Raw genomic sequence first — 20998 nt, forward strand, 5'->3', positions numbered from 1 at the left:
AGTCAGGGGATGAGTGGAAAACGGCATTCAGTACTCAGTCAGGCCACTATGAGTATCTGGTTATGCCATTTGGCCTGTCTAACGCTCCGGCAGTTTTCCAGGATCTCATTAACGATGTGCTCCGTGAGTTTCTTGGAAGGTTCGTTGTAGTCTACTTAGACGATATTTTGATTTATTCTGACTCTGTAGAACAACATGTTACCCAGGTGCGTCAGGTTCTAAAAAAATTACGTGAAAATCACCTATATGCCAAGCTTGAGAAGTGTGAATTTCATGTCACGGAGGTATCCTTTTTAGGGTACATTATTTCCCCTCGGGGATTCTGTATGGAACCAAAGAAGCTCCAAGCCATCCTTAGTTGGGCGCAACCCACCAACTTAAAAGCAATTCAGCGCTTTTTAGGGTTTGCGAACTACTATAGAAGATTTATTCACTCCTTCTCTGACCTAGTTGCTCCCATTGTGGCACTGACTAAGAAGGGAGCAGATCCTACCAATTGGTCACGTGAAGCTGAGTTATCTTTTCAGGCCTTGAAACAAGCCTTTGTTTCAGCCCCTGTCCTCAGACATCCCAACCCAGAATTGCCTTTCATTGTTGAGGTTGATGCCTCGGAGGTTGGAGTAGGGGCTATCCTATCTCAGAAGGATCCGGATTCCCTCGAATTACATCCTTGTGCCTTTATGTCCAGGAAATTCTCATCTGCAGAATCCAACTACGATGTTGGTAACCGGGAATTGCTGGCTATTAAATGGGCTTTCGAGGAGTGGAGGCATTGGCTTGAAGGAGCGACTCATACCATTTCAGTTTTGACTGATCACAAAAATCTTCAATACATTGAATCAGCTAAACTACTGAATGCCCGGCAGGCTCGTTGGGCTTTATTTTTTACTTGTTTCAAATTTATTATCACCTTCAGGCCAGGTTCCAAGAATACTAAGGCAGATGCCCTGTCACGCAGTTTTCTTCCAGTTCAAGACAACAGTCCTGTTACTCCCATACTTCCGTCTTCAGTCATTCGGGCAGGCCTCACACAGGATGTATTTACCCAGTTAAAGCTGCTTCAACATCAAGCTCCTGAAAATACTCCTGCTGGTCGTCTTTTTGTCCCTGAGTTTTTGAGAGCAACTGTTTTGACGGAGTTTCATGATAGCAAAGTTGCCGGGCATCCGGGAATCGCTAAGACTTTGGAATTAGTCTCCCGCTCAGTATGGTGGCCTGGTCTTTCCAAAGACATTAAAGAGTTTGTTTTTTCGTGTCAGGTCTGTGCACAGCATAAAGTTCCTCGTTCTTTGCCTATCGGTCAACTTATGCCCTTGAATGTTCCTCTTAGGCCATGGTCGCATATCTCCATGGATTTTGTGGTGGACCTCCCTCTGTCAGCCGGATGCCGAGTCATATGGGTGGTAGTGGACCGTTTTAGCAAAATGGCCCATTTCATTGCTCTTCCCCGATTGCCATCTGCCCAGGGATTGGCAGTCTTGTTCCTCCGCCATGTTTTCAGACTCCATGGCTTACCCACTGATATTGTTTCTGATCGGGGTCCACAATTCATTGCACAATTTTGGAAGTCTTTTTGTGCTTCATTAAAGATGAAATTATCTTTAACGTCTGGCTATCATCCCCAATCCAATGGGCAGACTGAGCGAGTTAATCAATCTCTAAAACAATATTTGCGTTTGTACTCGGCCAAACTCCAAAATGACTGGTCTGAGTTTCTTCCATTGGCGGAGTTTGCTTATAATAATGCCTGTCATTCTTCCACCAATGTGTCTCCATTTTTTGCAGTTTTTGGTTTTCACCCCAGGGCTAATTCATTTTTTCAACATTCCTCTGTCTCCTCACTGGCCCTGACCTCTCATCTTAGACTCATTTGGAGAAAAGTACACCTGGCTCTCAGAAAAGCGGCATTCCGGGAAAAAAGATTTTCTGACAGGCTCCGGCGGCCGTGCACTTTTAAAGTAGGAGATAGGGTGTGGTTGTCGACTCGCAACATTAAACTTCGACAAACCTCAGCCAGATTGGGTCCTAAATTTATTGGACCATTTCACATTATCAAAAAAGTCAATCCAGTTGCTTTCCGGTTACGTTTACCAAAAACTTTACGGATCGGAAATACCTTCCATTGCTCATTGCTGAAACCATATGTTTCGTCCAGTAGATTTCCTCGTAAAATATCTCAGGGGAGATCACCAATAAATGTACAGGGTCAGCAGGAGTTCCTGGTTGAGAAGGTTCTCGATTCCAAGTTTTCCCGGGGTCGGCTTTATTTTTTGGTACATTGGAGAGGTTATGGGCCAGAGGAAAGGTCTTGGGTCCTGGATGAGGATCTTCATGCCCCGAGGCTCAAAAGGGCATTTTTTCGAGAATTTCCTCGGAAACCTGGCTTTAGGGGTTCCTTGACCCCTCCTCAAGGGGGGGGTACTGTTAGGCGCCGGGGTCCGCTCGTCGGTGCGGCCCGGCGCCTAGCAACCAGGGACGCCGTGCGCGTACAGCCGCCGGCTCCCTGGCAACGCTAGACGCCGGGCGCACGGAGCCGCTCTGACCCTAGCAACGGGGACGCCACGTTCGGGCCGCGTTCCCCGTTGCTGGGTCTGTTCTAATTATTTTATGGTGTGCTGGCCGTGCAGCTTGCAAGCTGCACGGCATTCATGGTGATTACCCAATCTGGCTCCTGATTGGGGAGTTCTCTGTTATAAGCACCCTTTGGACTTCCCACAGACGCCGGTGATAGCTTCCTGTTTGCCTGTGTCAGTTGCAGAGAGTTCCAGTCTTGCTCAATCCGGTTGTTCCTGTCCTCAGTGGTCCTGTACTCGGAAAGTTGTCATCATTCCTGGAGTCTGACCGAGCACCTTTAACATCCTGTGGTGTTCGTGAGTCGCGGCGCAGCCGTGTGTTGCGGCTTGTCCGCTTACTGTTTATTATTTAGTATATTTGTGTTCTGGAGCTTTTGCGGAGGATTCCGCTCCCACAGATCCACTCTGGTATCCAGCGGTGCTGGATAGGAGTAACGGATCGGTGGATCCTTGGTTGTCCTTTTCCCTGGCGGCTAGTCCGCACATACCTTTGGTTTAAGTTAGTTAGCTTGTAACCCCTGGCCTGGTTGCTTAGTCAGAGGGCCCCTTGTTATCACCCTGTCTCGGATTTCCCTTTGTCTCCCATTAAGACCTGAGGGGGCATCGGGGTTGGGCAGACATAATCCGCCCTTCGAACGCGGCTGCCATGGGCTCAAGCAACCATAGTCTCGCAGGGGATTTCTGATAACACGGGCGAGACAACGGAGTTAGGGCGCCAGGGGTTACTAGGCTCTCCTGCTCCCACTACCAGCAGATCTTCCCTGTACTCAGACCTCTGCCATAAGATCTCCTCTGGTCTGGAGTTCGGGAATCATAACAGCCATGGATATACCTAAAACCTGAACTGTTGGAGTGCCTTGAGGACCGCATTTGGGAACCTCTGCCTCAACTCTATCTGAGAGTATCTCAGGTGGCCCAGGATACAATACACAATGCCCTGGCTGAAATGATTACATTTAGTTGCTATACACAGGGAAACATTTTCTGGATCTAAATACACAGAAGTCTGAATTGAGTTATCTCCCAGATGTACCTCTGTGACTGTGTGGCTGTCATGTTATCTCATCTGTCTTCTAGGTTACTTCTATGGAGATGATATCTGCATATATGAGATCTGGCCACCTGGAAAACATGGACCCTGACCTCATCTGTGTTGCCAATTAACCCTTGCAGCTCCACAGGCTAACTTAGCCTTTTATCTATTTTAGACAATATAGCCACTGTTACACTATGCATTGGTATATATAGCACAGAGCACATATCGAATACATCACAAAATTACATAGACAGTACCTGTGAATCATAACCTTAATAACACATGGGAATACACATTTTCAGCAAGGTGATAAAGTCATTTCATAAGACCCTAATGACATGGGGAACGAGTCATAACTATATTCATTGTCCACAGACCTCTCGTCTCCTCATAATGATGATGATGATGATTTTGACAGTCTGAAGGGGATATGGGGTCTGTCATTGTAAAAAGCTCAAAAACCCCTGTATTATCTGAATGTAATATGTGGCACCTGGTTACAGATATATTATTAAGCTGTGCATAGACTGTCTATGGCCTAATAGTCTGTAATTCTTCAAATATTTTGGGGCCTACAGGTCAGTCAGCCTGACCTGTCTTGGACAAATGGTAAAATATGAAATCTAATGTGATTGTGACTAATAAAACTAGATTGGGCTGAAAGTAGCTGTGCTGTAGCTGTGTACATCTGCTGCTGGATAGTTTGTCCTTCATATACAGCTATTCCATTACTACTGATTTCATAGATTGAATTATGAGAGAGATTTTGAAGGGTTTTGTTTTTGCAATTGAAGCAACTGGTGTATACAGTCGGCAGTCGCCCAGCGCAGTGCCCAGAGTGCTGGGAGCTTGGAACTTTGGACTCTCTTCAAAGTGGGAAGGGTCCTGTTTCTCTACAGTATCCCCCAGAGCCTTGGAGCCCCTTTGGGGGCTTTGTTTTTCAGAACCACCTCTGGGCCTGATTTGGCCCCTTTCTCCCCAAGGTCGGCCATAGCTTTACACAAGAAACTGGAACTTCAAGGGAGGGAGTCTCCAGCATTTTGGGGGGAATTATTGTCCATAAGGGTGTTCCTCAAAACCCAGCAAAATAAAGCAAAATGGGAGAAGGTGATAGTTTAGATGAAAGTTAATATTATGAGTCACAGTATTCCAAATGGTATGCAGTCACTATGTCTGTGGTTAACAGTTCATGGCACATTGTGGACATTGGAAATGTCAACGCTGTTAGAATGTTGACATGCTTGGGGGTTAAGGTTAGTGTTAGGGTCAGAAGGAGAAGAAAACCTGCATGTTGACATTGTCTGCATTTCCAAATGTTGATATGGACAGTGTCAACTTGGCGACTGTGTGGATATTTTCATGTCGACATAACAATTGTCAATAAAGAATGTCAACATTGTGACTGTCTAATATACCAAACTCTTTCAAAGAAAATAATAGTTTTAAGTGTTGCTTTCTGCTCATAATTTAAATTGTATTTGTATGTATGTGAATTGTTTTGTGTTTATTACAGTACACTTAGAATAATGTTAGAATTGCTGCTGTTGATTTTAATATGATAATGTCAACTTCTGACAGCAGTTATAACATACAGTATATACTGTATCTATGTAAGTTATTTTACCCCAACTCCACTACCTTCCCTTGTAGTTAGTTACCCACCTGCATTGTAATTAATTTCTCCTTTATGGTCTTCCCTCTTATTTTTTCCTGTAACTTTTCTGGGAAGTAAGAGAGTTTTCCCTCTAAAGTGAAATAATTGTCCTGCCTTTGGGAGGTAGCAGTCCGTTGTTTTGCATCTTGTTATAGACGCGGAGGTAAAGGTAACACTGTGCTCTAATGCAATTTTCAGGCGTATAAAGCTCATCCTTAAATCTGGATTTCAGGAATGGCCTTTCCGGTTGATATCCTCGATAGCTGCAGCCATGATGAACTGGAAAGTCTGTCAGAAGATTATTTGTCTTACCTGCGATGTGCTGACCCTGATAACCTGGAGTATTTCTCCTTGCGGGATGGAAGAGAGGTAATATTCACTAACTCCAGTAACAGCTTCTAAATGCCTTTACTACATCCTCCTTCACCCCCAGGGATTATTGTGTAGGATATGCCAATGGATACACACGGCAAATATAACTACTGTCTGTATATATTAGGTCAGTAATACACAATCCTGTAGAGAGAGAGGCTATTTTTTTTTCACATTAGTTAAACATGTATAACATGAATCTCAGTAACTGACATAAATCACGGCTTTAATGGTTATTTAAATAACAGAAAATCTGACCTGAATTAATTATTAATTTGATACATTCTACTAGAATGTATCTAACATTGCCTGTTTCTTCCGTTTTAACTCTGCTTCAGCTTCTTAGGAGTATATTTACTGAAGGTTGATCATCATGTTTTTTCCCCAATGGAAATCAATGTAAATCGATATTGTGTTTCAGGGGCTCAAACACACATTTTATAACAGATGATTTTTGGTATTACATTTTTAAATGTTAGTAAATGTGTGTTTTAGCCCTGAAAACACAACAGCGATTTACTGTAGATCGATTTGAATCAATAAAAAAACTATGAAAATCGATCTTTAGTAAATATACCTCCTAGAGTTTATCTAACCAATGATACATGACTAGAAATTTTTTTTGAGAGACATCTGGGTGACTACCCTTTTGCATCATGGAAGGTTTCTGTCCTCCGTGTGCCTGCCTTAGGGCATCTGCGTTGAGGTTTGACAGGTGTACCGCCCCAGTAATCCTGTGTTGATTAATTTCTAAAAAAAGTGATGGCTCTTACAGAAATATCAATATCTTGACAAAAATGTTAATACTCAAAAGGTACTTCCATGTACAGTATATCATTATCAAGATAAATATTATTTTTAAGTTTACCGACAGCTATGGAAGAGTCCTGCTGTGAGTACTGTCATTTTATAAAAAAAAAATATATATAGATGTCTTGGTATATTGTATTGATAAAGAGGATTGCTATTTCTCCTTATTTGTCTGTTCCCATTGCCCGTACTATATTACTATATTTCATATCTTCGAAGCAAATGTGTAATTGTAACCATTTAGTGATTTATAATAATCACTAATTGTGTACCTTTTAATAACATACTCACAGAGGTTGTACCTAGACATATATCTTTAAATCATTAGGAATATTCTATTCATGGAAGAATGCACGCCAGTCATATAAAATGTAAAATGTAAGAATGTATTTCCACAAACAATTGATACTCATAAAATTCACTTTTATCATTAAACAGCATTGGTCAAATACAATGCAAGTCACCATAGAATATTTTCACAGGTTCAAACTATATAAGAAAGAAATAGTATTGTCACCTTCCGGGTAGCCAGACACACTTATTTACCTTCTAAGTGCCTTCTGAGACTGTCCCTGCGCTCCAGGCCTTGATTCCACCTGCGCTGTCTGCGTGCAGCACCGTGCGTGGCATCTCCTCAGTCTCCCCTCAGCAATCCCGGCAGCGCAGTCATGGCGACTAGTCAGCATGTTCCTCCTGTTCCAGTGGATGACGTCTCCTGTCCACCGCGGCCTCAGCTGCCATTGCTACAGGTTTCCACATGCTGATACAAACAGACTTTCCCTCCATAACCATACATGGGCACAGCCATGTTTGGCCGCATCACATTACTCTCCATAGCCTATCCGCTGCACTCTGGACTCTCCCTGATTGCTCAGCCAATACCTGCTTCCCAGCTGATATAATTATCCTGAATCAAGGCTGCCTAATCGTCAGTGCTTTCGTTGTCTATCCCAGTGTTAGATGTCTCTCCTGTCTGTGGATGTTCCAGCTTGCTGTCTTCAGGTATTCCAGCTCCTGTGACCTTGCTCCACTTAAAGAGACTTGCACCAGTTTCCACCTTGCGGTGCTGCCTGACTCCAGCAGTGTTCCTACATTGCTCTCAGTGATCTTCAGTGATTCTTCACCGGCTTCCAGCTCTCAGCGGTGTTCCAGTATCGTTTCCAGCTCTCAGCGGTGTTCCAGTATCACATCCAGCTCTCAGCGGTGTTCCAGTATCACTTCCAGCTCTCAGTGGTGTCGCTTCCAGCTCTCAGCGGTGTTCCAGTATCACGTCCAGCTCTCAGCGGTGTTCCAGCATTGCTTCCATTCACCATCGGTGTTCCAGTATCGAGCCACAGTTCACCATCGGTGCTCTCACCATCTGTCTGCATTGGTGAGTTCCATAGCACCTTCACCACCTGGGTCAGTTCTACTTGGCATTCCCGGCAGTACTCCAGAGCTCATCTCAACTTCCGTGCATTATTATCATCTCCAGATTCCAGTGTGTCATCTGCTGGTCAGTATCAGTACATTCATCTGTACAGTGGTTAGCTATTGGCTATACAGACTTACCATCTCCGGGTCTTGCAAAGACTGTTCCATACTGTGTTTACAGCATTTCCACAGTAACCTGTTACCACTGCACCCAAGGAACTGTACTGCTACCTGTAATCTGCACATTCCTATTGTTGAGCATTTCTATCTCTCTGATCTGCCGAAGTGTATCTGAACTGTATGCTTAATAAACAAACTTTACTTTTATCCTGTCGTCTTGGTCACACCTTCGGGTATCGGTGCTAAGGTTCCCTGCATGTCCAAGAACCCTATATTACCTCCCAGGCTCAAGTACACGTCAGCCCCTACGCCTGAGGCTTCCCCAGGTCAGCCTCAGCTCTCAGGTGTGACAGTAAGCACTGACCTAATGAATCCGGCCAGAGATCAGGCCCAAGCGACCAGCCCGGTACATCAGCTTGCAGCCCGTGTGGAACATCAAGAGGCTGCACAGGGTCAAGTGATTCACTGTCTCCAGGACCTCTCCACCCGGCTGGTTGGAATTCAAGCAACCCTCCGTGGTTCAGGGGCGACCAGTATACCGACTGCAGTACCACAGGTGGTAACCCAACCACCATTCCCGTTTCTGCACCTTGACTTGATTTGCCGACACCAGCTACGTTCGATGGTTCCCCTAAAGCCTGTCAGGGTTTCCTGAATTAATTTGAAATACATTTCGAGCTACAGCCTGGCAATTTCCCTACAGATCGCGGGAAGGTTGCCTACATTATCTCTCTCCTCAGTGGCTCTACCCTGGACTGGGCATCACCTTTGTGGGAGAAATCTGATCAACTGCTTTTTTCTTACATGGACTTCGTGGCGACCTTCAGGCGCATCTTCGACAAGCCAGGGCGAGTGACGTCTGCCTCTACCGACCTTCCTCAGCTGCGCCAGGGAACACGAACAGTTGGCCAATACTTTGTGCAATTCCAAATCCTAGCGTCGGAACTCTCCTGGAATGATAACGCTCTCTATGCAGCTCTCTGGCACGGGTTGTCCGAACGGATCAAAGATGAGCCAGCTACCAGAGACTTACCTAAAAAATTAGATGAGCTCATATCTCTCTGCACGAAGGTTGATCTCCAATTCCGTGAAAGGGTGGCTAAGCGAGGAAGGTTCACGCTTCCTAAGACCTCTGTCGTTATTCCTCCTCGTCAGCCATCTCCTGAGGATGAGCCCATGTAGATTAATCATTCTCGCCTGTCGCCTGCTGAGCGTAGAAGACGTCTGTCCGAACACCTGTGTCTATACTGTGCTGCTCCATCCCATGCTTGTCCTAAGCGTCAGGGAAACTCCAAATCCTAGCCAGTCAAGAAGATGGCTAGCTAGGATTGATGAATTCCTCTCCATTAACATGTGATTGTAACCTTCCTGTATCTCTTCAAGTGTCTCAGTGCTTCAGGAATCTCATTGCTCTTCTGGATTCTGGAGCGGCTGGAAACTTTGTTACTGCTGAATTTGTTAAACGGTGGTCTCTACCCACCGAGAGACTTTTGTCATCTGTATGCCTGACTGCTGTGGATGGCAGTAGGATTTCCGAGGCAGTTATTAACTACAAGACCCTGCCTATCCGTCTGAAGGTAGGAGCTTTTCTTTCCGAACTGGTGTCTTTCCTAGTCATTCCAAAAGCTACGCATCCTGTAGTTCTGGGCCTGCCGTGGCTTCGTCTACATAATCCCCGGATTGACTGGAAGACTACACAAGTCCTGGCATGGAGACCTTCCTGCTTTGGAACCTGTCTTCAAAAGGTTCTTCCAGCCTCCAGATGTTCCGCCTCCTCAGTATCAAGAATTTACCGATGTCTTTAGTAAGTCCTCCACAGATATTCTTCCTCATAGGGAGTGGGATTGTTCTATTGATCTCATTCCAGGGAAGATTCCTCTTTGGGGACGCACCTACCCTCTGTAACTTCCAGAGACCCACGCCATGGAAGTATATATTAAGGAGAACCTTGCAAAAGGTTTCATCCAGACTTCCTCCTCTCCAGCAGGCGCAGACTTCTTCTTTGTGAAAAAAAAGTTAGCGGACTGCGTCCGTGTATTGATTACCATGGGCTCAATGACATCACAGTGAAGAATCGGTATCCGTTACCTCTAATCACGGAGTTATTTCACTGTGTCAGTGGAGCTACCATCTTCTCCAAGTTAGATCCTCATGAGGGGTGCATACAATCTCATCCGTATCCGAAAGGGTGACGAGTGGAAAACGATGTTGAACACCCGTGACGGACATTACGAGTACCTTGTCATGCCTTTCGGACTCAGCAACGCTCCAGCTGTATTTCAGCACTTTGTCAATTAAAACTTCTGTGATATCCTCTACCGACATGTTGTGGTCTACCTCGATGATATTTTCATCTTTGCTAATGATCTAGAGGAACATCGCGACTGGGTGAAGGAAGTCCTGTCCCGTCTCCATGCCAATCATCTCTACTGCAAATTAGAGAAGTGTGTCTTCGAAGTTAAGTTGATCTCATTTCTAGGATACATCGTTTCTGGTTCCGGTCTAGAAATGGATCCTGAGAAATTCCAGGCTATCCGAGATTGGCCTATACCCACTTCACTCAAAGGTGTTCAAAGATTTCTGGGTTTCGACAACTACTATAGGAGATTCATCCGAGGTTTCTCCACCATTGTGGCGCCGATCACTGCCCTCACACGGAAAGGTGCCAATCCTTCCAAGTGGTCGGAAGAGGCCACTCAAGCCTTCCAGCTTCTCAAGCAAAAGTTTGTCTCTGCTCCAGTCCTAAAACAGCCAGATACCAACTTACCCTTCACCTTGGAGGTGGACGCTTCATCGGTAGGAGTTGGTGCTGTACTTTCCCAAAGAGCTGACGATGGCCACTTGCATCCCTGTGGCTACTTCTCGCGAAAGTTCTCACCTGCAGAGCGCAACTACACCATTGGCGATCAGGAACTTCTAGCAATCAAGCTCGCCCTAGAAGAGTGGAGATACTTGCTTGAGGGTGCCTCTCACATTATTACCATCTTAACAGACCACAAGAATCTTCTGTACCTGAAAGCCATGCAGTGTTTCAATCCTCGTCAATAGTAGGGTCTAAGAGGGAGCGCTAAAATGACTGTGAAAGCATTAATACCTGTAAGAAAAGAAAGGGTTAAAAAAAAAATCAATGTTTACAGCCCTTTACGGGTGTAGGTGTTTAGAGTCTTTATCCGATCCTGTAATTGCCGGCGGTCAGTGCCGCGTGGAATGGAGGTGTGCAGGGGTTTTGACAAATAGATCTTAGCTGTCTGTCCCTACCGCTGCCTACGTTTTCCGATGCTGCTTGCGGCGTTTCTCCATCTGGCTGGTTCCCATGCAGTTTTCTCCCTCTCTCACCGGTCGGCGCGGTGGAGATGACGTACTGGAGTGTGGGATCAGGTCTCCGTAGCGCTAACCAATGCGTTTCGGGCTATTGGGCCCTTTGTCGAGAATGGCGCTTCTGATGTGGAGTCTCCTTTTCATTTGTAAACTTTATTGATAAATTGATATCAATTAAAACTTGTTGTAAAAACGTAGTTATTTCTTTGTATTTAAAAGTATAAATAAACAGGTATAACGCTTTCTGATTGCTAATGAAACGTGTATTTTGTTATATGGTCTGAAATATAATTTATATAATTAATTATGGTAATTGAAGTCAATTAAGGATCACAAAAAGGATTTGAAGTCAAAATCTATGTTTAAACTCGCAGGCTCCAGGGTCTGTAAATAAAAAATCCATTGAGATTCTTTCTTTTTTAATTGTTGTCATATGTCCCCTCCTCTCCAGTAAAGGTTTATTTTTTTGGATACCTATATACTGCAGGCCTTCTGGATTACGGCTATGATGGTCAAAGAAATGTTTTGAGACACTATGGGGGATATTCAATTGTTTGAAAAGTCAGTTGGGTGTCTGTTTTTTCCTATCTAATAGACAGGAAAAAACAGACACCCAACTGACTTTTCAAACAATTGAATTCCCCCTATGAGTCTGCAAGCCTTTTTTGATGTTATAAATATGCTCCGTACTTTTAATTTCCTTTTTGTCTGTCCTACATATTGCAATCCGCAGGGACATTGTATAAGATAAATTACACCCTATGTTTCACATGTTATTATATCTTTGAGTTTGTATTCTTTTTTTTGTTACATTGCAGGTAAAATTTGTTATAGGTTTTGTTGTCAATTTTTTTGTAGTTCTGCAAGCTATGCAGTTTAGGCAAAAATAATGTCCTTTGTTCTTTTCCTTTGTTATATCTTTATTGTTAATAGGAATGTAACTATTAACTAGTTGTTTTAATGATGTAGGTTTTTTATATATGATGTGTGGTCTTTCCTGGATTATTGTTGCAAGTTGTTTGTCCAGTAAAAAGATGTGCAAGTGCTTTTGCAATATTTTTTCGAAGGCTGAATGCTGGCTATTGAATTGCGTGATGAATGAGGTACTTAAGTCCCGACACTGTTCTTTTTTCTTGTATTTCATTAATTCCTTTCTGTCCAATGGAATGATTTTTTCTATTTCTTTCTTAAGATTTTCGTCTTTATATCCTCTCTCTATGAAGTTTTTCTTCATCTGTCTTGATTGTTCTTCAAAGACTGTTTGTTGCGAACAATTCCTTTCTAGACGTCGAAATTGTCCCCCAGGGATGTTTTGAATCCATTTGTTATGATGATTACTTATAATGGTTAACGTATTGTTGCCACTTACTTTTTTTATATGATTCCTTGTGTGTATGAAATTGTCCTCTATGTATATTTCTAGATCAAGGTATGCAATCATTTTTTTGCTTGTGACGGATGTGAATTCCAAGCCGTATGTGTTCTTGTTGATATATTCCAAAAATTCTTGTAGTGTTTGTGCCAGACCTTGCCAAATGAAGAACAGGTCATCAATGTAGCATTTCCATGTGGTTATGTGGTGGGCGTAAGGGTTGTTGTTCCATATGTTCTCTTCTTCCCACCTAGCTACGAATAGATTTGCATAGCTAGGTGCAAAAAAACTTCCCATCGCTGTCCCCTTTGTTTGATTGTAAAATGTGCCATGGTCCCAGAAATAATTGTGGTGTAAGATGAATTTGATGCAGCTCATAAGAAAATTGATTTGGTTATTTGGTATGGAAATTTTGCTTGATAGAAAGAATCTTAATGCCTCACAACCTTTGTCATGTTTAATGCACTTATAAAGTGACCTCACATCGCTGGTGCAGAGAATGAAGTTATCTTGCCACTGTATGTCTTCCAGAATTTGCAATATATTTATTGTGTCTTTGCTATAACTTTTTTGTGACTGCACTATGTTTTGAAGGAAGAAATCCACATATTTGGATGTTTGCTGTAAGGGTGTGTACACATGGTGAGATTCGGGCTATGCCCGATTCTCACCATGCGACAGGGGCCGGGTCGGCACTTAGCCAGTATCGCAAGCACATAATGAGTGTGCTTGCGATACTTGCTATGTGCGATTTTGGCTAAGTCCCGATTTTGACTATCTCTTCTATAGAGATAACCAAAATTGACTTGCCTGCACAGCCTATTTTTTCATTCGATGCCGACCGCGCGGGACCGCGCGGGACCGCGCATCGGCATCGAATCGGGAATGCAAGGTGACTGTCACCTTGCGATCTGCACTAACTTTTCTTCCGATTCTGACTATATAGTCAGAATCGGAAGAAAAAATCTCACCGTGTGTACACACCCTAAGGGAGTTTATTCCTGATACAGTCGGGCCTCCGGGTGGATTTTTCAGGTTTTTATGTAATTTTGGAAGCTGGTAGAAGGTTGGTATATGCGGACTTACTGGAGAGGAGGGGACATATGCCAACAATTAGAAAAGAAAGAATCTCAATGGATTTTTTATTTACAGACCCTGGAGCCTGCGGGTTTAAACATAGATTTTGACTTCAAATCCTTTTTGTGATCATTAATTGACATCAATTACCATAATTAATTTAATTAATTCTATAAATTATTTTTTAGACTATATAACAAAATGCACATGTTTCATTTGCAATCAGAAAGCATTATACCTGTTTATTTATTCTTTTAAATACAAAGAAATAACTAAGTTTTTACAAGTTTTAATTGATATCAATTTATCAATAACGTTTACAAATAAAAAGGAGACCCCAGATCAGAAGCGCCATTCTCGACAAAGGGTCCAATAGCTCGAAACGCGGTGGTTAGCGCTACAGAGACCTGATCCCACACTCCAGTACGTCATCTCCACCGCGCCGACAGGTGAGAGAGGGAGAAGACTGCACAGGAACCAGCCGAACTAGAAACGCCGCAAGCAGCATCGAAAAAGGTAGGCAGCGGTAGGGACAGACAGCCAAGATCTATTTGTCAAAACCCCTGCACACCTCCATTCCGCACGGCACTGACTGCCGGCAATTACAGGGAACCCGAGGAGAACAGGATCAGATATGGACTCTAAACACCTGCACCCGAAAAGGGCTGTAAAACATCGATTTTTTAACCCTTTCTTTTCTTACAGGTATTAACGCTTTCACAGTCATTTTAGCGCTCCCTTTTAGACACTACTATTACAATTATTTTAAAGGAGCTGCTTACACAATCACAAGCGCGGGCATCACACTTGCTATCAATCCTCGCCAAGCCAGGTGGGCACTCTTCTTTTCCAGATTCAACTTTAAGCTCTCATTTTGTCCAGGATCACAGAATCATAAGGCTGATGCTCTTTCCCGCTCCTGGGAGCATGAAAATGAGTCTGAATCCACTAGTAAGCATCCTATTATCGACCCAGTGGCATTCTCCGCTGTGGGAGTGGGCTCTATGCCTCCACCAGGGAAAAGCCTTTTAAAACCGGCTCTCAGATAGAAGCTCTTGGATGTGATGAGCGGATTCGGTTTTACTCGGTTTTACTCGGTTCTCAAAACCGAATCTTATTGGCTCACTGATGTCACGTGTTTTGGATAGCCAATAAGATTCGGTTTTGAGAACCGAGTAAAACCGAATCCGCTCATCACTAGGAATGGGCACATTCTTCTCGCTTCGCCAGACACGCGAGTATCCAGAAAACTTACGAATTTATTTCCAAATCATACTGGTGGCCGACCTTAAAGAAAGACATCACTGAGTTTATTGTATCCTGCCCTAAGTGTGCCCAACACAAGGTACCTCGCCAGTCGCCCACTGGTCAATGGATGCCTTTGTCATTTCCTCATCAACCTCAGAGCCATTTATCAATGGACTTCATTACTTATCTCCCTGAATGTAACAAGTTTAATACCATCTGGGTGGTAGTTGACCGGTTCACCAAGATGGCACACTTCATTCCTCTCACCGGTCTTCAGTCAGCTTCCAGGCTGGCTCAAGTATTCATCCAAAAAATCTTTAGATTACATTGTCTACCCAAAGAGATAATTTCCAAAATAGGAGTCCAGTTTGTAGCCAAATTCTGGCGAAGTCTGTGTACAGCTCTCCAAGTCAAATTGAATTTCTCTACTGCCTATCAGCCCCCAGACCAATGGGCAAACCGAGAGGGTGAATCAGGACTTGGAGGCATTCCTCTGAATTTATGTATCCTCTTCACAAGACTGGTTTCATTTTCTTTTTTGTCACAACAACCAGTATCATTCTTCATCTTCTTCAACGCCTTTCTTTGCAAACTACGAACGTCAGTACCTGCAGCTGATCTTACGCTACGACAGTTTTCTCAGAACTCGAAAAATATTCGGTCAGCTCTTCTGAAAGCTTACTCAAGGTACAAAAAATATGCGGATAAGAAGCGTAAAGCAGTTCCTGCCCCCAAACCAGGGGATCGTGTTTGGCTGTCCACAAAAAATCTGAGGCTGAAAGTTCCAAGTATGAAGTTTGCACCTCGTTATATCAGGACCTTCCAGATAGAACAAGTCGTCAACCCTGTCGCCTATAAACTCAAGTTGCCTTCATTCTTAAAGGTTCCATGGACATTTCACATCTCTCTTCTCAAGCCAGTGGTCCTGAATCAATTTCACTCAGCGCTTCCCAAACCACCCAAGGTCCAGACTCAACGTGGTGTCAAGTATGAGGTGGCAAAGTTTCTGGACTCACGCTTTCGGTATGGTCACCTTCAATATCTGGTCGATTGGAAGGGCTACGGGCCTGAAAAACGTTCCCGGACAAATGCTTCAGATGTTCATGCTCCTAAGTTGGTCCAGGCTTTCCACACCAGGTATCCCCGTAAGCCCAAGAGGTATCCTGGGGCCACTTCTAAGGGGGGACGGGGGACGGATTGCTGTCACGATCTGGGTGACCATACACTTATTTACCTTCTAAGTGCCTTCTGAGACTGTCCCTGCGCTCCAGACTTACCATCTCCGGGTCTTCCAAAGACTGTGTTTACAGCATTTCCACAGTAACCTGTTACCACTGCACCCAAGGAACTGTACTGCTACCTGTAATCTGCACATTCCTATTGTTGAGCTTTTCTATATATCTGATCTGCCGAAGTGTGTCTGAACTGGGTGCTTAATAAACAAGCTTTACTTTTATCCTGTCGTCTTGGTCACACCTTCGGGTATCAGTGCTAAGGTTCCCTGCATGTCCAAGAACCCCATATTACCTCCCAGGTTCAAGTACACGTCAGCCCCTATGCATGAGGCTTCCCCAGGTCAGCCTCAGCCCTCAGGTGTGACAAGTATAAAAGACAAGTGTGAGCAGTGTATGTATGTGTGTATGTATATTTATTTATTTATTACTGAGGAAATAATCCTCCATGCTCTCGGCAAATCACAGATTTGATCAAATCAAACTCTATATTTATTAATAAATGCTGTAAAAACAGCTATCTGAAGAAACATCTAAGGGGAATATAGATTTTGGGTTGTGTGTGTGTGAGTGAATGTGGGGGAGGGGGAGAGAGAGATAAGAGAGTTATGCCCAGAGGAGAAATTGCTAGTGTGGATGTGCGGGGGAGGGGAAGCATGTGACTGCATGGTCTCTTGTACAAACCATATGGGACACAAGCTAGACTCCATTTTGGGAAGCTCCCATAATTACAAAGTCTGCAACACATGGTTCAAAAGGGAATGCCACCATCCTATGTTTCCAGGTTGAAGCCTATGGCATTATTTGTTAGGCCATAAAAAGTCACATGGCAGCAGCCATTTTTAATGAACCAACATATCTCTGAAAGGGTGTGTACACATGGTAAGATCCTTGCTATGCCCGATTTTCACTTGTGATTTCCTTTGACCTCCCCGGAGTCCAGATAGCACAGATTTTGACTAACTTTTCTTGAGATATGGACTATGTGTGCTTACGATTTTGGCTTATGTGATATTTTGGCTTATGTGAGATGTCATTGACATGTGAGGTGAACTAGATAGTACACCGATCTAGCAAGGATTGACTTGCCTGCACAGTCTATCTTTTCTTGCGATGCCGACCTGGCGGGACCGCGCATCGGGATCGAATCGGGATCGCAAGGTGACTTTCACCTTGCGATCTGCACTAACTTTTCTTGCGATTTTGACTATAGAGTCAAAATCGAAAGAAAAAATATCTCACAGTGTGTACACACCCAAAGACTCCACTAAATTCCAGAATGTATAAACTACAACATAATTCATATGTGCTGATTTCACAATCTAAGCCATCTAATTATATTCCACAATTGCAATCCAACTTAACCAGTTTATTCAAACATCCCAAGAACCGACTTCAATTTCACATTCTAGTCCATCTAATTATATGTATTGAAGTATATTTCACATTCCAAGAACCAACACAGTATTTTGCATACTGTCCATGCTATATGAGCCATTACAAGACCAGATAACCACACATCCCCGCATGCCATTGCTACAAAACACAAATCACCATCCACAAAACGTACACCACAAATGCTATACTAAAGGTTGTATAATATTCCAGCTACCATTACAGATTCCAAAACTAAAACTACCACAACCATGCTTCACAATATCATAATTAAACCAGCACCATTAACCTCAAAGCCATCCATATTACAGCAAGATACCATTGTTATCTATATTCCCAGACTAAAACTACCACAAACACATATTTAGCTATTCTATGTCACTATTATATTAGATATAGAGAGATCGATATTTAGCCATCATGAGGAGCTTCCAAGTAACCTGGTGATTGAAGCTGCATTCTTACAGAGTCTCTGAAGCTGTGTCTACTGCATATGGTGGGAGCCAGAGAGAGTGAACTCTGTGATTTCAAATGGGTATACTATACCTGAGTGGAGTGGGTGTGATGTCTCTCAGCTGTTCAGGTTTTCTTTTGGGTGTGTCTTTCACAGGAAGTGAGTGGACCTGTATCAGTGAGCTGGCCATGCTTTCAAATGCTAATTAGACCAGGCAACAGTCTCTCTGTATGTGTGAAACTAGTTTTACCACCAACAACCTCCAGAGCCCACTCCATGTGCGACATCAAAATACAATATCACAAATATGTATAGACATCTCTAAAATATATATATATATATATATATATTTCTCTATCGTCCTTGTGGATGCTGGGGTTCCTGAAAGGACCATGGGGAATAGCGGCTCCGCAGGAGACAGGGCACAAAAAGTAAAGCTTTCCGATCAGGTGGTGTGCACTGGCTCCTCCCCCTATGACCCTCCTCCAGACTCCAGTTAGATTTTTGTGCCCGGCCGAGAAGGGTGCAATCTAGGTGGCTCTCCTAAAGAGCTGCTTAGAGAAAGTTTAGCTTAGGTTTTTTATTTTACAGTGAGTCCTGCTGGCAACAGGATCACTGCAACGAGGGACTTAGGGGAGAAGGAGTGAACTCACCTGCGTGCAGGATGGATTGGCTTCTTGGCTACTGGACATCAGCTCCAGAGGGACGATCACAGGTACAGCCTGGATGGTCACCGGAGCCGCGCCGCCGGCCCCCTTGCAGATGCTGAAGTAAGAAGAGGTCCAGAATCGGCGGCTGAAGACTCCTGCAGTCTTCTAAAGGTAGCGCACAGCACTGCAGCTGTGCGCCATTTTCCTCTCAGCACACTTCACACGGCAGTCACTGAGGGTGCAGGGCGCTGGGAGGGGGGCGCCCTGGGAGGCAAATGAAAACCTTTTTTGGCGAAAAATACCTCACATATAGCCCCCAGAGGCTATATGGAGATATTTAACCCCTGCCAAGATTCACTAAATAGCGGGAGACGAGCCTGCCGAAAAAGGGGCGGGGCCTATCTCCTCAGCACACAGCGCCATTTTCTCTCACAGAAAGCCTGGAGAGAAGGCTCCCAGGCTCTCCCCTGCACTGCACTACAGAAACAGGGTTAAAACAGAGAGGGGGGGCACTGATTTTGGCGATATTGAGATATATATAAAGATGCTATAAGGGAAAACACTTATATAAGGTTGTCCCTATATAATTATAGCGTTTTGGTGTGTGCTGGCAAACTCTCCCTCTGTCTCCCCAAAGGGCTAGTGTGGGTCCTGTCCTCTGTCAGAGCATTCCCGGTGTGTGTGCTGTGTGTCGGTACGTGTGTGTCGACATGTATGAGGACGATGTTGGTGAGGAGGCGGAGAAATTGCCTGTAATGGTGATGTCACTCTCTAGGGAGTCGACACCGGAATGGATGGCTTATTTAGGGAATTACGTGAGAATGTCAACACGCTGCAAGGTCGGTTGACGACGTGAGACGGCCGACAAACTATTAGTACCGGTCCAGGCGTCTCAGAAACACCGTCAGGGGCGTTAAAAACGCCCATTTACCTCAGTCGGTCGACACAGACACAGACACGGACACTGAATCCAGTGTCGACGGTGAATAAACAAACGTATTTCTCATTAGGGCCACACGTTAAGGGCAATGAAGGAGGTGTTGCATATTTCTGATACTACAAGTACCACAAAAAAGGGTATTATGTGGGAGTGAAAAAACTACCTGTAGTTTTTCCTGAATCAGATAAAATAAAATGAAGTGTGTGATGATGCGTGGGGTTACCCCGATAGCAAATATTGGCGTTATACCCTTTCCCGCCAGAAATTAGGGCGCGTTGGGAAACACCCCTTAGGGTGATAAGGCGCTCACACGCTTATCAAGTGGCGTTACCGTCTCCAGATACGGCCGCCCTCAAGGAGCCAGCTGATAGGAAGCTGGAAAGATATCCTAAAAAGTATATACACACATACGGTGGTTATACTGCGACCAGCGATCGCCATCAGCCTGGAGATGCAGTGCTGGGTTGGCTTGGTCGGATTCCCTGACTGAAAATATTTTATTCATATAGAGCATTTATTAGGATGCATTCTATATATATGTACGTGAGATGCACAGAGGGATATTTGCTCTCTGGCATCAAGATAAGTACGTTGTCCATATCACCCAGAAGATGTCATGGACACGACAGTGGTCAGGTGATACAGATCCCATACGGCACATGGAAGTATTGCCGTATAAAGGGAAGGAGTTAGTTGGGGTCGGTCCATCGGACCTGGGGACCACGGCAACAGCTGGGAAATCCAACCTTTTTACCCCAAGTTACATCTCAGCTGAAAAAGACACCGTCTTTTCAGCCTCAATCCTTCCTTTCCCATGAGGGCATGCAGGCAAAAGGCCAGTCATATCTGCCCAGACATAGACGTAAGGGAAGTAGACTGCAGCAGGCAGCCCCTTCCCAGGAAAAGAAGCCCTCCACCGCGTCTGCCAAGTCCTCAGCATGACGCTGGGGCCATGCAAGCGGACTCAAGGTGGGGGGGTAGTCTCAAGAGTCTCAGCGCGCAGTGGGATCACTCGCAGGTTGACCCCTAGATAGTACAAGTATTATCCCAGGGGTACAGATTGGAGAGTCGAGACATCTTCTCCTCGCAGGTTTCTGAAGTCTGCTTTACCAACGGCTCCCTCCGACAGGGAGGCAGCATTGGAAACAATTCACAAGCTGTATATCCAGCAGGTGATAATCAAAGTACCCCTCCTACAACAAGGAAAAGGGTATTATTTTTCCACACTATATTGTGGTACTGACGCCAGACGGCTTGGTGAGACATAGTCTAAACTGAAATCTTTGAACACTTACATAAAAGGTTCAAATCGAGATGGAGTCACTCAGAGCAGT

The 20998-nt window shown here is 44.3% G+C and overlaps 1 protein-coding gene across 4 annotated transcripts in view; it reads left to right on the forward strand.

Moving 5' to 3' along the window:
- FAM169A (family with sequence similarity 169 member A) overlaps positions 1 to 20998 on the forward strand; it is a 157057-nt gene that overhangs the window by 98885 nt on the left and 37174 nt on the right. For 2 of the 4 annotated variants that reach the window (XM_063963847.1, XM_063963844.1), the window contains exon 2: positions 5462 to 5632. The exons of 1 other annotated variant lie outside the window; for it this stretch is intronic. In XM_063963847.1, coding sequence (XP_063819917.1) covers positions 5498 to 5632 — 135 coding nt within the window. In that variant the 5' untranslated portion in view covers positions 5462 to 5497. The remainder of the gene's footprint in view (positions 1 to 5461; positions 5633 to 20998) is intronic. One more of the 4 variants, XM_063963845.1, reaches the window with a different exon arrangement.

Source organism: Pseudophryne corroboree, chromosome 1 (assembly GCF_028390025.1).
Source record: "Pseudophryne corroboree isolate aPseCor3 chromosome 1, aPseCor3.hap2, whole genome shotgun sequence".
In the NCBI taxonomy this organism is placed as follows: domain Eukaryota; kingdom Metazoa; phylum Chordata; class Amphibia; order Anura; family Myobatrachidae; genus Pseudophryne; species Pseudophryne corroboree.